General features: G+C 39.2%; 4 protein-coding genes across 4 annotated transcripts; 2 read left to right on the plus strand and 2 right to left on the minus strand.

The window, feature by feature from the left end:
* Positions 1–601: 601 nt before the first annotated feature.
* Positions 602–5,572, minus strand: CBG21609 (the record flags this gene model as incomplete). The annotated part of the gene is made up of 6 exons (XM_045244887.1): positions 602–805; positions 1,436–2,270; positions 3,001–3,542; positions 3,747–4,548; positions 5,180–5,393; positions 5,440–5,572. 6 exons carry the CDS (start codon positions 5,570–5,572, stop codon positions 602–604), a joined length of 2,730 nt encoding a protein of 909 aa, XP_045097343.1.
* A 970-nt stretch (positions 5,573–6,542) lies between these two features.
* On the plus strand, positions 6,543–8,562 carry CBG26252 (the record flags this gene model as incomplete). Its single annotated transcript, XM_045244888.1, has 3 exons — positions 6,543–6,668; positions 6,981–8,446; positions 8,493–8,562. 3 exons carry the CDS (start codon positions 6,543–6,545, stop codon positions 8,560–8,562), a joined length of 1,662 nt encoding a protein of 553 aa, XP_045100461.1.
* A 1,341-nt stretch (positions 8,563–9,903) lies between these two features.
* CBG26253 lies at positions 9,904–10,325 on the plus strand (the record flags this gene model as incomplete). Its single annotated transcript, XM_045244889.1, has 2 exons — positions 9,904–9,987; positions 10,095–10,325. 2 exons carry the CDS (start codon positions 9,904–9,906, stop codon positions 10,323–10,325), a joined length of 315 nt encoding a protein of 104 aa, XP_045100462.1.
* Positions 10,326–11,725: 1,400 nt separating this feature from the next.
* On the minus strand, positions 11,726–12,394 carry CBG21612 (the record flags this gene model as incomplete). Its single annotated transcript, XM_002632637.1, has 2 exons — positions 11,726–12,070; positions 12,170–12,394. The coding sequence occupies 2 exons, from the start codon at positions 12,392–12,394 to the stop codon at positions 11,726–11,728; spliced, it is 570 nt and encodes a 189-aa protein (XP_002632683.1).
* Positions 12,395–14,038: the final 1,644 nt, after the last annotated feature.

Consider the following 14,038-nt stretch of genomic DNA (forward strand, 5'->3'; position numbering starts at 1 on the left):
GAAACCATTATTATCATGACATTAACCTATAAAAATAGGCGTATCACGAGGCCCTTTCGTCTCGCGCGTTTCGGTGATGACGGTGAAAACCTCTGACACATGCAGCTCCCGGAGACGGTCACAGCTTGTCTGTAAGCGGATGCCGGGAGCAGACAAGCCCGTCAGGGCGCGTCAGCCCACGTTTTATTGAATAAACAGTAGCAGCGGGGTATCTCATTTGGATGAGTTTTTTTCCAAGAAACTGTAAACTACAAAATTAAAGCTCCATTTTTGTTTAGCATGCATTGAAATTTTCAGACAAATCAAAGAATTCTGGAATACCTTTGTAGGCATCAGTGCGTTTTGAAAGCGTTAGACCTGTAAGCTCTGTTTAAAGGCGCATATTTCCAGAACTACGGTAGTTATGAAAAATGTTGTTCAATGCAAAATTGAAGCTCTTCATTTGCTTTGTACACTCTTAATCTTTCAGCTTCATATAGCAAAATCTAGCATAAAACTTGATAATATTAGTAAAAGATAATCCCATATATATATATATATATCAAAAAACGAATGATACATAAAAAATAAATTAAACAAGACAGTTTTAGAAACTCAACAATCACAAAAGTTGTTCGACAAACAACGAAATTCGATACTTCTCAAAGTCTATATGAACGGGTATTAAGTTATCAAATGATGTCCTTGCGATCGTTAGAGTATCGTCATTGCGTTCGTGATCCTGGAAATGTCGAGCGATCGCATTCAAAGGAAGTGAGGTGTCCACCTGGATACCGTAGTCGTCAGTGAGATTTCGTAGCAAGACCTGAAAAGAATGATGATTTATTATTATACTTTGGTCGAGAAATTTTGGCGGGTATTGTATCCTTCAAAAAATTTCAGGGTACCTAGAAGAGCCCTCTTAATTTTGACCCGAATTATCTCGGTTCTTGTGAACGATAACAACAGGTGGTCAACTAGCAAAATGTTCTTGATACCATGATTAACATTTTGTTAGTTTAGCACTTTTTGACATCTCTTACAGGGACCAAGGTAAATCGGCTCAAAGTTAAGGGCCCTACGCGGTGGATGAAATGCGACCGCGTAGCTAGCCTAGATTAAAGTGGTCCGATTTTTACATTAACAAATGTAAAATTTAACGATGCAGATTTTTAGGTATTGTTTGGTTCTCATAGCCAGTTACAAATGACAAAAAAACTCAAAAAAATAGGTCAAATTAGTCCGATTGTTTTCGAAAACTTCATTTTCGGAAAACTTTGCTTCAAAGGGAAATAACTTTTCAGAATATGGATTTTCCAAAATGTGATCATTTACAAAACTGGAGCTCTGATTTTGTTATATACTCTCGTCTATTTTCAGAACCACCAGACAACTCTGACCTACTTTCGTAGGGCCTTTTTTCAAAGTCCCCCTTCCCCCACTGCTCCTCCCTTACCGCTAATGCTGCATCAATCTCAGCAATACTCATTGATTTGACTTGGACTTCCAAGAAGTGCGTAAACTGTTGCCAATCCTTCATAAGCAAATCATCTCGAATATCCAAAGTCATCCTTTGACGCCACTGATCCATCGAAGTAATCGTATCGTTCATAAACATCTTCAATCTTCCTCCTATTTTAGTTTGTTTGAGCCGTTCGTATTTTTCTCGATACTTCTCGCTATTCACCACTTCCTTGTCATCCCATACTCGAAGTGCCAACGTGGCCAGGTTCTCCGTTATCAGATGTTTCAAAATGAACCATAACGCATGAGAGTCTTGCCATTCCTCACTGTCCGGATCCTGGAATCGTTTCTCTCTAGTGAACATGAATGTCAGCTTTTGAACTGGAATCGTTTCAAGACACTTTTTAGCAGATGCTTGAAAAAATTCGTCAAACACTTCTAATGCAGAAATATCGGGGAATTCCAGAGGGTGCGTCTTGCGCCATGTGTCAAGGGTAAACTCCAACTCATCCAATATACCCGAGTGTCTCCTTATGAGAAATGTCAAGTCAGAAGCCGCCACAAAACATGGCATTCGATTCTTAACAACTGTTTTGTATAGGACACCGGCTTTCGGGCAATCTTGTTCATTCCAATAGTAGGCAATGCAGGTATCGGGTCCTTTTGGAAAGTAGATTATACGACCCCATTCGCGTTTTGTTCTTATGTAGATGCGAAGCTCCTTGTTTGGATAAATCGTCACTTTCAATTTTTCCATTTGAATTTCTATCGTTGTTGTTGTTTTTGTTCGCTCTGAGCACCTCTTGGAGAGTCGTCGACAGAACATTCTGGAATTTAATACTTCGTGATAAGGCACTCAAAATGATGAGGACCACTTATTTTAAAGCTAGGAGTGTAAGCTCGTGGCCCGAAATTCATAGACGAATTTTTCGAAAATAGATATTCTAATTGTTTTCATTGAAATTTAGCAAACTTCAAGCTTTTACAATAGTAACTCAAAAGTGTCCGATAATCCTGAAAATTTCAGAGTATATGAAAAAAATAGAGCTTTATTTTAGTAATTAGCACATTTTTGATACTAACGCGCCCTAACGAAATATACTGCTTGTAACTGACCAAGTACCAAAACTGAGTTGAGATTGGTGAGAAGCAGTTTATCCTAAAAGGTGTCCACTACAAAATTGAAGCTCTTTTTTTTGTTTAATATATTCTGTAATTTTCAGTCTTGTCCTACAGAATCGGCCATACTTTTAGACATTCAAAATTGAACAATTTTAGCAAAACTACCCACTAAAAGAAGGATCTTGCGCTTTGAAGTTAATTATCTCGGTTCCTCTAAAATCTATCAAAAAATAGTCAACTGATAAAATGTTTGTCATAATATCATCAACATTTTATTAGTTAACAAACTTTTGATATCTGTCTCAAGAGCCGAGATAATTGAGCTCAAATATGAAAGAACGAAAGATTTGGTCGATGTCAATCTACTCACAGCCCTGGTCTGCGACCAGGCGCGGCCTCGTTTCCAAAAGCCTAGCCAGAAACTTCAAAACTCACAATTGCAATATGTTGCCGACTTTTTCTTGAAGGATATTCTCAATGCTAGCAAAGAACTCATCAGCAAATTCCTCATAAAAATCTCGGACCATGGTGAGTCTATATCTATCCGATTCGTTATCCTCAAACTCCTCAAATGGCTCTTCACAAAAGAAACAACATCGTTCTCTTGGCAGATTCCCAATCCTCACTCTCGGTTGAACTTGCTCAACTAAATCGTATTTAAGAGTCGAAGTCCATCTAACCAAGTATTCATGAGCCAGACGGATGGGAACCCTTTTTTTGAATTTGTTGAGCAGGAAGTTTCTCATCTTCAAGTGGTCTTCATTCCCATTCCAAACGTGGACTGAAACCTCATTCGTCGTAAATTCCATCACAATCGGTTTTTGGAAATAACGTTCTAGAATCATATTGATCCTTTCAGGAAAGCCTCCCACATGATGAATGTTCGTTTCAGGATATGCGCGATGAATTCCAGGCAGATTCATTGGTTCCTCAACGGTTATTTGGTATTCGCGTCGTGGTGGAAAATGTTTGAATATCTGAAACAGTTCTGATCTCATCGATTTCAGATAGTATCTTTGTCTTTTCACACATCCTCGAAACATGATTTTCAATATTTTCTCACGAGTACTACCGAAAAAATATTTTCGAAAAAACTTGGACTACTTTCAAAGAGCTTTAAATTTGATCAAGTTTCACTGGAAATGGAAAAATGCGATTTTTTTTTCTTTATAAGGGCTTACCAATCTCGCTTGACGAACTTCCCGCACAGAAAACGAAAAAAGATTGATCCTTTGAAGATGAGTGAACCTAGCCCAATCTTTGAAAACATACAGGTCCCGTATATCCAAAGTTTCCAATCTCTTCCATTGCTCCGTTACCAAAATCGTCGGTCTCATAATGATCATATTGCACATGTCACACTTTTGTAAAAGCTTTAAAAGTGTTAATATATGCTGCCATCCTGTCACAACATGTGTATCATCCCATACTCGAAGTGCCAGACAGTCAAGGGTGCCCGGTTCCAGATACTTCAGAATACACATCAGATTTTCTGAATCCAAACAATCCTCGCAATCAATATCTTTGAATCTTTGTTCTCTGGTGAACATGAAATTAAGGCACTGTGTTTTGACTTGGTATGGGTGAACGTAGTCGCGTAGAATGGAATCAATAATGGAATACACTCCGAGGTTGGGAAACAATTTCCGATCGTTTTTCTCGTATGGCTTGATACGGAACTTCAATTCCTCTAATGGTTGTTCGAGTCTCTGGAGAATAAATGCCAGATCAAACGCTGCGATATCCTTATGATTCCGATTATCGATTCGTGTTAAGTTCCGTCCATTGTAAGAAACGAGAACACTTCTGCGATGTTGTAGGTATAAAATAGAAGTTGACAAGTCCTCTCTCTCCTCGGTTATATCGATTCGTGCCCATTGCTCATCGACAACACTAGCGAATTCGAATTTCACTCTTTCGAGACGGATTTCGAACCAGTTGGCGAGTTCTGAGAAGGCTCTTGTGATTCTTCGAAGAGTTATTCTGGAATTTTGGATGGTTTTTGCATGATGAAGCCTAAGGATGCCTAAGGAAACCTGAGGTAGTCACAGAAAGTTTGAGAATGATTTAGGGATCCTAAGAAAGCCTGAGGAAGCCTAAGGAAGTTTAATGAAAATTAAGGAAGCTTGACAAGGCTTGACTAGTATTATGCTTGTCTGAGAAAAAAAGGTTAGAGAGTATTTTTTGCAGTCTGAATACGGTATCGATATCGAAGCGGAGAACCTAAATAGCACACAAACGGTGGAGACGCAGACACTTTTTCTCTGCGTCTCAACCTTTTTTTTCTCAGACAAGCATAATAGTGAGCAAGTAGTGAAAAATCTTAAGGAAGTTTGAGGTAGCCCATGACAGCGTAGGAAGGCAAAAAATACTTCATTAAGCTTTTTTAGTCGTCTTTGAGCTGTCGAAAACTTTCGTATGCTGCCTTAGGCTTCTGTAAGCTTCAATGAGCCTTTGTAAGCTTCCTTAAGCTCTCATAGGCTTGGATAGGTTTTGGATAGGTTTTGATGGGTGTATATAGGCTTCCCTATATTTTCTCAGGTTTTCTTAAGCATCTTCAGGCTACCTTAGGCTCCCTTACGCATCATTAGGCTCCTTTCAGCGTCAAACTCACAATTGCAAGATATCGGTCATCCTTTTCAGCACCTTCTCGCCATTTTCTTTTAATTTATTGAATTTCTCCAGCGCAAATTCATTGTACAAATCTCGAATATTTGTCAAATAGTACCGATCTTCATCATCTTCCCGACTCGCATAATTCTCAATCCGGTCGGAAAATCTCGGCGGTCCACTTCCTTCTGCTCGCTCATAAGCGACAAAGTCAGGCTCTGAAAATTGCTCATTTTTTGTGTTCAAAAGTATAAAGAATCTTACCTGGTTCTGGCTCATCAGCGTCTATTGGAATCGCCCTGCCTCTAAGTATCGGCAACAGATCAGAATAGGCTTGATCGATGGAATCGCCTGCGTTGAAACGTTCGAGAAGGAAGTGTCTAACTTGTTCGTCCATTGGATGGACTGGAAATTTGAAGACAAACGGACAAGTGAGAAAGGAAAAAATCGAAAAGAAGAAAAAACAAAGGAAATGATGATAAAACAAATCTATTGTGCCGATAATGAGCGCGCATTTGGGTAGATCAAAAGTCAATTTTTTTTGAGTTTTCAAAAAATGTTTTTACGTTTTCAGTTTATTCTGTTTTTGACTGTTTTCAATTTATTCAAATCTCAGGACAAATAGCAAACCTTCCACTCACAAAAAGGGTCAGTTGCTAACGTTTGTTAGAAAAATACAAGGATTATTCCAAGACTTATATCTCAAAAGCTGAAATAACTGTACAAAACTGTAGTGTTAAAAATTTTAAACATTTTTGTAGTTGAGAACTTTTTTTGTATTTCTTTCAGTTTTGGAGATACACTGGTTCCAAAGGTGAGGAAAATTTAGAAAAAAAAATAATTTTACTGTTTTCCATTCCTTTGATCTACATTGAACTAAAAAAAAACAAATGTTGTTTTTGCTTATATTGCTGATAGATAGAAGGATTCATAAACTTTTTTTTGCAGAATTCTCTACTAGATAAATTCAAAAATCTTCCAAAAATGCGAATGCGCTTCTTTGCACTCAATTTAGCCGCTAAGAAGACCGTGCGGGAAAATGAATTATTTGGGCATCCATTAGAATTTTCTTTTTTTCCGAAAGTTTTTTCACAGTCTGATCCCTTCCAAATAAAGTTTTAATTTCATTCTGAATTCACCAATTACAGGAAAATCAGACTTGCAAATGCGCTCCTCTGCACCACTCAATTTGCCGCCAATATGCAAAACCATTGATTTTTCTTTGTCTTGTGGACCCCTCTCCATTCCCCTTCGACTGTCCCCTCTCCAACCTGTTTTCATTTTATTGATTTTTAGTTTGAAGAATATGCTTTCCCTTTTTATTTCCTTTCTTTTAATTCTCTTGTTTTATATTTTTCCTTCTCCAGATGACTTATACCCGATTCAACACGTCTCAATGTAAAGTCCTCGAGGGTCTTTACAAGAAGAGTCCAAAACCGTCAGTGGAGGAGAGAAACAAGTTGGCCAAAATGTTTCGAATCGATTTTTCAAAAGTGAGTTTTTCAAAATTACAGTATTTTTCGGTTGATTTTCGATTAATTTGGCCTTTTCCGCAGCCTGGAGCTCATCTGTCAAGTTTCCAATCATTTTGAACGTTTTGAAGAATGTAGAACAGGCCTAGATTGAACTGCATTCACAGAATTTTTTTTTGAAAATTTCTAGTTTTTTTTAGATATTTACCGATTTCCAGGGAAATTTTCCAAGTGTTCGGAAACTTGACAGCCAAGCTCTAGACTTTTGAAAATGATGCAAATGGCTGCAAACCAATTACTTTCAATTCCATTTGAGAACTGTAAATTTTTCAGATCACACGTTGGTTTGAAAGACGGAATAACAAGGAGAAGGCTGAGAAGAAGATTTCTGATGATGAGCTGAAAGAGCAAGAGGATCCAGCTGATGATGTTGTTCGTGGCAAACCACCTCCCCCTCAACATCCTCAACCTCAAGATCTGAACGATTTTCAACCGAAGAATCACAGTGGAAAGAGTAGAACGAGTGATGCTCCAAAAGAGAATCAGATGAATGTGGTCCATAAGAGTTTGGAGGAATCTCAAAAAGGAGCTCGAGAATCTGAGGAAGACGTCGTTGAAATTAAAAAAGAAGTCCCTGAGCAGAATTCTATGAATCTTTATCGAGAGCCTAAGCTGGAAGAAATTAAGGATGTCCCAGCACCATTTTGGACATATCCCCCACACAATGGACCAATCAAGTATCCTGTCGCTGCTCATAAGGAAGACCAACGAAAATATTCCGCTTTGATTCAAAAAATCCGCAGCCAATTAGGTCCACAAAGAACTCAAAATCCTGCTAAGAATTACTATACCAATCCGTATCCCACGTTTACGCCTGGATCAAATCGACAGTCTCTTGGAGAAAACGTTCAATTCAATTCATATGTCTCTCCAAGACCATCTACTTCACAAGAGGCCACATTTTCCAGTGCATCCAACGCAGAACGATCTTCAGTTGTTACACCTTCTCTTGGGCCCATTCGGAACAAAGTGAATCATTCGAACCAAATCCGATCAGCAATTTATGGGAAGCCAAGAAATTATGGACAATCTCATCCTTATGCGCTTCATCCATTATCCAATGAGGAAACTGAGAATGTCCAAAGAGTGATGGATGCTCAAAAGACAAGATGTTCAGCTGTAATCAAGAAGGAATTTGCTGGCACATCCACCAACGATTCTAGACGCCTTTCATCGACTACTTCTTCCGGATCACATGCTTCCTCTTCAGGAATCAGTAGCTCTAATACTACTGTATCGATTCGATCTCCATCTTCTAGACCATCTGGATCTTCCACGAAGAGCACCAATGAGCCTACTTCTGCTGCTACTTCTGTATCACTTGGATCTCCATCTTCTGGCCCAATGCCAACACCATCGCCTGTTTTACCGTCGGAACGAGTTTTCTCAAATTCTCATCGAGCCCAAGAATTGCCACTGTCGACACCATCACCAGCAGCTTCTAAGATCCCTGCACCTTTTGAAGTGTTGACTGTGAATAAGCCAGGACCAGATAATAAGGCTCCAGAAGTGTCTTGTGATGTCGAATCTCTGGCAACATCTCCTGGAAAAGTCAAGACTACCGAACCAATCAAGTTGGATCAGAAGGAAGATTCTGCTACAGAAAAGAAGAATCTATCATTCAAATTGATGAAGCCCGGCGAAAACAACTTAATGCGGATCGAATTTCGAATTTCGCGCCGTTCTTCAAGACAACGTTTTTACCGTTTAGCATGTCGACGATTTATACGGCGTGGAGCGTAAGTTCTTTTGATTTCAAAACATTCAAAAAGTCTAAAATTTCAGAGTCAAGAAGTGCAGGAATTTTTGTGTCAATTTCTCAAGCCAGCTGCTATGGAGACCCTTAAAAATCTAAAAGGTCCGGATTTGGAGAAAATCCGTTTTGACGATAGAGCATTCTTCAATCAATTGAGAAAGAATGGAGATGGACTGAGCTGGTTGGAATATTTGAGTATTGAGGGTCAGATCAATGAAATCAAGAGCTACAACCACAAAATGGCCATGTTTAGGGCATCGATGTGATATTTTGAGCCCCATTCCACTGAAAAATGAATTCCTAGTCATTTCAAATCCCTATGTTTTTCCCCCAAATCTATTTTACCCTTTATTTTGATACTGAAAGCACTTTCACAAATTTTTATATTTTTTTTGCAGTTTCATTGTTTCCAAATAAATTTTGATTCCAATTATCTTACTTCTTAAATTCTTAAAAAATTAAACTTTGAAGTTTTAGGCTTTGAAACGAATAAAGCTGAAAATAGCTGAAAAGATTAAAGATTCCCTGTAATACTTCTGAAGTTGGTTTCTTGGCTACTGCATCCATGACGGCTACACCGTGTATCCGTAGTTTATTTGATACCAGCAGATTCCTCTATCATCTAGTTCATCTAGTTCAAAGTTCATCTAGTTTTTCGGTGATCCGTCTGAGTTTGCCACGTCACTCGGCCCTTTCGCCTCATTCAAATTGATGGTGTCATTCGCCAACATCTTAATGCTGCATCATTATTTTTTCGCCATTTTTCAAGACCACTTTTTTGCCATCGAAAAATTGGATTTCTAGTCATTCCAGATCCCCATGTATTTCACCAAATTTATGTTGCCCTTTATTTTGATACTGAAAGCACTTTCTAGTTTTGTTCACTTTTTTACAATTTCATTGTTTCCAAATAAATGTTGATTTCAGTTTTCAATTCAATGTATCCATATGTAGAACCAAACATCCCAATTTTCCCATTTTCGGGTTTTTTTTCTGTTTCAATCGCTCTAGTTATAATAATTCAGAACGATGATGTTACTACGTTCACCAGAAAATCAAAAATGGGATTATTTCCGTTTTCGTGTTTGCACAACAATAAGAAAAAATAAATCTTTCCCTTTCCGCATTTTTTCTTTAATATACTTTTTTTTGTCATTTGAAGACCTTCCTCCTTTTTGTCAGCAGGGGGTATTAGCAGATGGGAGCTATTAGACTGACTAATTTACCTGACTAATTAGACATAGATTATGATGATCTCGGTCAAGCTACATAAAGGGGGCTTACGCGCCTTTAATGTTAAAAGCAGGTGCAATTTTAATGGACGTTATGTCAGAGCCAACATATTCATTTTCTGAAAACCCCTAATCACATTTTCACTCTAATTAGCTTCAGTCAAAAATGCCCGGGCGCCGAATACCCAACGAGCACGTGGCGTTTCTCATGAGCTCGTATCGAACGGACCTGCGACCAAAAATGCAGCAAAGGAGAGCGATTGCTGGAGCACTGGGAATGAACACGGAGCAGGTGAGCCCATATATTTGATAGCATACAAAAAAGTCTACCACTTTTTGTAGTTTTAATTCTTATTTGTGTATAATGAAATGTTCCGATTCCTTATCACCATATTACAGGTAGTCAACTGGTTCAAAAAGCAGCATCTACGAGAGACTCGCAAAGCAGCAGGACAGCTAGCTAATTGCATGTCCACAAGTGCGCAATATGCAGAGTTGAGGCAGAAATTTGAAGCCAATCCACGGCCGAAGTGCAAGGAGATTATCCGAAAAAGAAGCAATACATTTTCCAAATCATGTTGTACCGATTTTCCGTTTTCAACGCTAACAGTAAGGATCCTCACACTTTGACCCAAATTATCTCGATCCATTTGAAATATATCAAAAACGTATTATATTGCAAATATTATTTTAAACACTTTTTCAGTTGAACGTTTTCTGATATCATTTAAGGGAACCGAGATAATCAGGGTCAAAGTTGAGCTACACTTCTACTACACCCTCGTTTTTAACCACTCTCATCTTTTCTGCACCTCTATCTCCCTCATAGTTGACCCCCCACAAAACAATGAGTACCCATCTATTAAAATAATGTTTCTCTATTTCTCTCCGATTCGCTTTATGTCTCATCTGTATTATCTGATTGCGCGAGCGCAGTATGTGTGTGTGTGTGTTCTTGCCACCTGCTACTTGTTGCGACATTCCCCTTTTTAGCTAACTAGGTCACAAAAAAATGAAGCAGGGAATAGAGGAAGGAGGAATATATGAGCAAATGAGCAATAGAAAACCGGCATTCGATTCAAACAGAGCGCCAAAAAATTGAGACTAGTGCGATGGAGCGCGCTTGCTCTGCTTCATTTATTGTGGCCTAGAAATTTGGAGTTTTGATGTGTTGAAATTCACAGAGGGTATCATTCCAATGTTAACAGCAGAATTGTGAAAATTTTCAAAAACTTTTTTTCAACATTTCCTGTTTCATCAACTTTCCAAGTTTAACCATTTTCGAACTTATACTGATGGTCCGAAGCCAATTGCTTCTAGTAACTATTCCTAAAATCCATGATTTCTCATCCTTGCTAAAATTTTCCTACCCTGCTTTTTCCCCATTCTTAAGACCTTCTGTTCCCCCAAACCATTCTCCCTCATAGATCACGACCCGTTCCACCACCAACAAAGAAAAAAAACGAGGTGGTTTTTGTGTCTGCCTCTCTTCTTTCTCGCTATCTGATCACGCGCTGTGAACGTCTGTGTTGTTTTTCCCCCACTTTTTGGCACAGTGCCAAGAGGAGGAAAATTCCAAGCAAACATGTCTTAAAGGAGGCGAGACAGCAAAAATTTTGGGGGACAGTTCGGGGGACGAAATCGCACCGCGCTTATGTAGACCATCGGTTGTCAGGCGCCTTCGCGCCCCCGTAGCTCAGCCGGTAGCGGCGCTGTACCCCTGAGCTGCCTGTCATGAGTTCAACCCCTCATGGGGGTTCTCTATGCAAAATATCAGGAAAACTTTTTTTTTGGTGTCTGGCCTCCTTTAAGGAAGATTTTTTTTGAATGTTCCTGTAAATCTGAAGACCTGATAACGCATTGTTGGTTTTATAATTATTTATTGAGATTTCGTTATATACAGATACCAGTAGAGTATTTAGTACCATTCGGCACAGGGTTAGGGAGGTATAGACAACTACAACTAGCGTAGCTTAGAGATCCTGATACAGGGGATGTAGGGGGTTATATTAAAAAAAGCAAAAAAAGATTTAAGCCTTCTTTGGAGCAGCTGGAGCCTTGGCGGCCTTCTTTGGAGCGGCTTTCTTGGCTGGCGACTTGGCGGCTTTCTTTGCAACTGGTTTCGACACCTTCTTTGGCGATTTCACCTTCTTGACCTTGGATGCAGTGGTGGCCTTCTTGGCAGCTGGCTTCTTGGCGGCCTTCTTCTCTCCGGTGGCGGCCTTCTTGGCGGCTGGCTTCTTGGCGGCAGCTGGCTTGGCGACGGCGGCTTTCTCTGGAACGCGGAATCTTCCATTAGCTCCAGTTCCGGCGGATTGGACAAGGGCCTTGCTGACGACTCCCTTCTTGAGGGTTTGGCGGAGGTGAGAGTTGATCTGTAAGAGGAGGAATTGTTCAAAAAAGTTCTTGAATTGGATTTTAGAAAGCCGGAGTTTTAAGCCAAAATCTAACTAAAAGTAAGAAAATAAATTTACCTGGATGACATTCTCTCCCAACTTGAAATGGCTGGAGATGTACTTCAAGATGGCTTGCTTGGAAGCTCCCTTGCGATCCTTCAAGTTCTTGATGGCGTCCTTAACCATGTTGATGTATGGTGGATGGGCAGATGGAGTCTTGGCTTTGGCGATTTTTGGGGCTTTTGGAGCCTTGGCGGCCTTTGGGGCAGCGGCGGCTGGGGTAGCAACGACGGCGTCGGACATTTTAGAAGAGAGAGAGACACTTGGAAAGTGATGGTTTCCATCGGAGACCCTCGTTTCTCTTTTATACCCCCTCCACCACCCTGCGGGGACACATCGCACACACGCCCCTCGCGACGCCGAATAGCACACGCGGCGCAAAAACGATTATGAGCTGAATTTCGCTATTATTCCTATGTTAAAAGCATCTTTTTGTATATTTTTTTGGTTAAACTTGTAGACGGAGAAATTTCCAATAACATGTCAAAAATCCGGTCAAAAACGGTTTAGAATAAGTTAGTGGCAAAGGCTCAAAGTGGGGGAACCGACTTTGGTCCGAGCTAGCTTCCTTTGTCCGCGCTTATCTTCTTGAGTTGATAAGCTATCATTTTAAACTTTATATCACTGGCAAGCCAGTAAAGTTTCCTTCAAAAATATATAACTTTTACCTAGATTCCATACACTCTTCCAGTTGAGAAGCTGGCTAAAGTGAAAGCCAAATTCTTACTCACAACTTTGACTAGAAATATCTCGCGATTTTCAGCGATGACCCTTAACTTTTTTGGTATCAAAAGATGCGAAAGTTATCTAGCTTTCATTTAAGCTTAACATCGTAAGAATCCTCAAACTCTTTCCCAAGTTATTAAGTTTTTAGTCCCGCCACCCCCATGAGAATTCCGCGGGGTTGTTTTCGACTTCCGAACTTGTTAGTCACATGGATACCCTTATTTGAGTGCGAGAAAAACTAAAAACAAATTCTACCTAAATTGACATCTAGGACTTCGAAAAAGGTGTTTAAAAAGTCCAAAAGTTTGATATGAGCAAGATATGATAAGATTTGAGGAGTGTGGTTTGGTCACGAGGGGTGTTCGTTTTTCAAGAAATCTATAGCTCGATGGGAAGGGTATAATTAAGAAAGTGTGATAAAAATAGTAAGAAAATAAGCTTTTTCTCTATTTCAAAGAATTGGAAAGTGTGTAGCAAGTTGCCCAAATTTGATGTTATTCGCATTCATCGAAATTTTGAAAATCAGAAGTTACTAAATTTTTTTGGATTTCAAAACACATGTATCTACTGGAAAAAGCATGGTTTTTATGTTGCAAAATAATTTCTGCACATTTTGAAACATCATTTTTTAAAGAATAAAATCGCTGTTTTACGGTTTCTGTAAAATTGGCGTTTTTTAAATGTATCCATTAGTATTTCTCCTATACCTAATTTTACAAATTTCAATAGTAATCTCCTTTATGACATATTTTATGGTTTTTTTAAGAAGTGAACCTCATTTCTTCGTTCAAATCGTTCGTACAACTTCAACACCGTGTATCTCAAAAATACCGGAACAGCTATCAAAAAATTACCAACTACAAAATTGTATAACACACAGCTCTGCAAATTTCTCTAGTTAGTCTCGTTTTTCTAGCTTTAAAGGGGTTGGAGATACAAACGACTTAAGAAATCAACATTTTTCCTCGTGTAGCTTCCACCCATTTTTACACATTTTTGTAATTGCTCCCATGTTTCTAGCTTCAGGGGTTTTGGAGATATAAGCGATTGAAGAAGTCAGTTTTTTTTCTCGTGTTGCCGCTAGCTGCGACCCCCCCCCCTCTTTTCACTCCTGCTGTGCTTTGTTTCTGCAGCCTGTGCTTTTTAGGTCGTATCTTCAAA

Source organism: Caenorhabditis briggsae (assembly GCF_000004555.2).
Source record: "Caenorhabditis briggsae complete genome, chrIV, whole genome shotgun sequence".
Taxonomy (NCBI): domain Eukaryota; kingdom Metazoa; phylum Nematoda; class Chromadorea; order Rhabditida; family Rhabditidae; genus Caenorhabditis; species Caenorhabditis briggsae.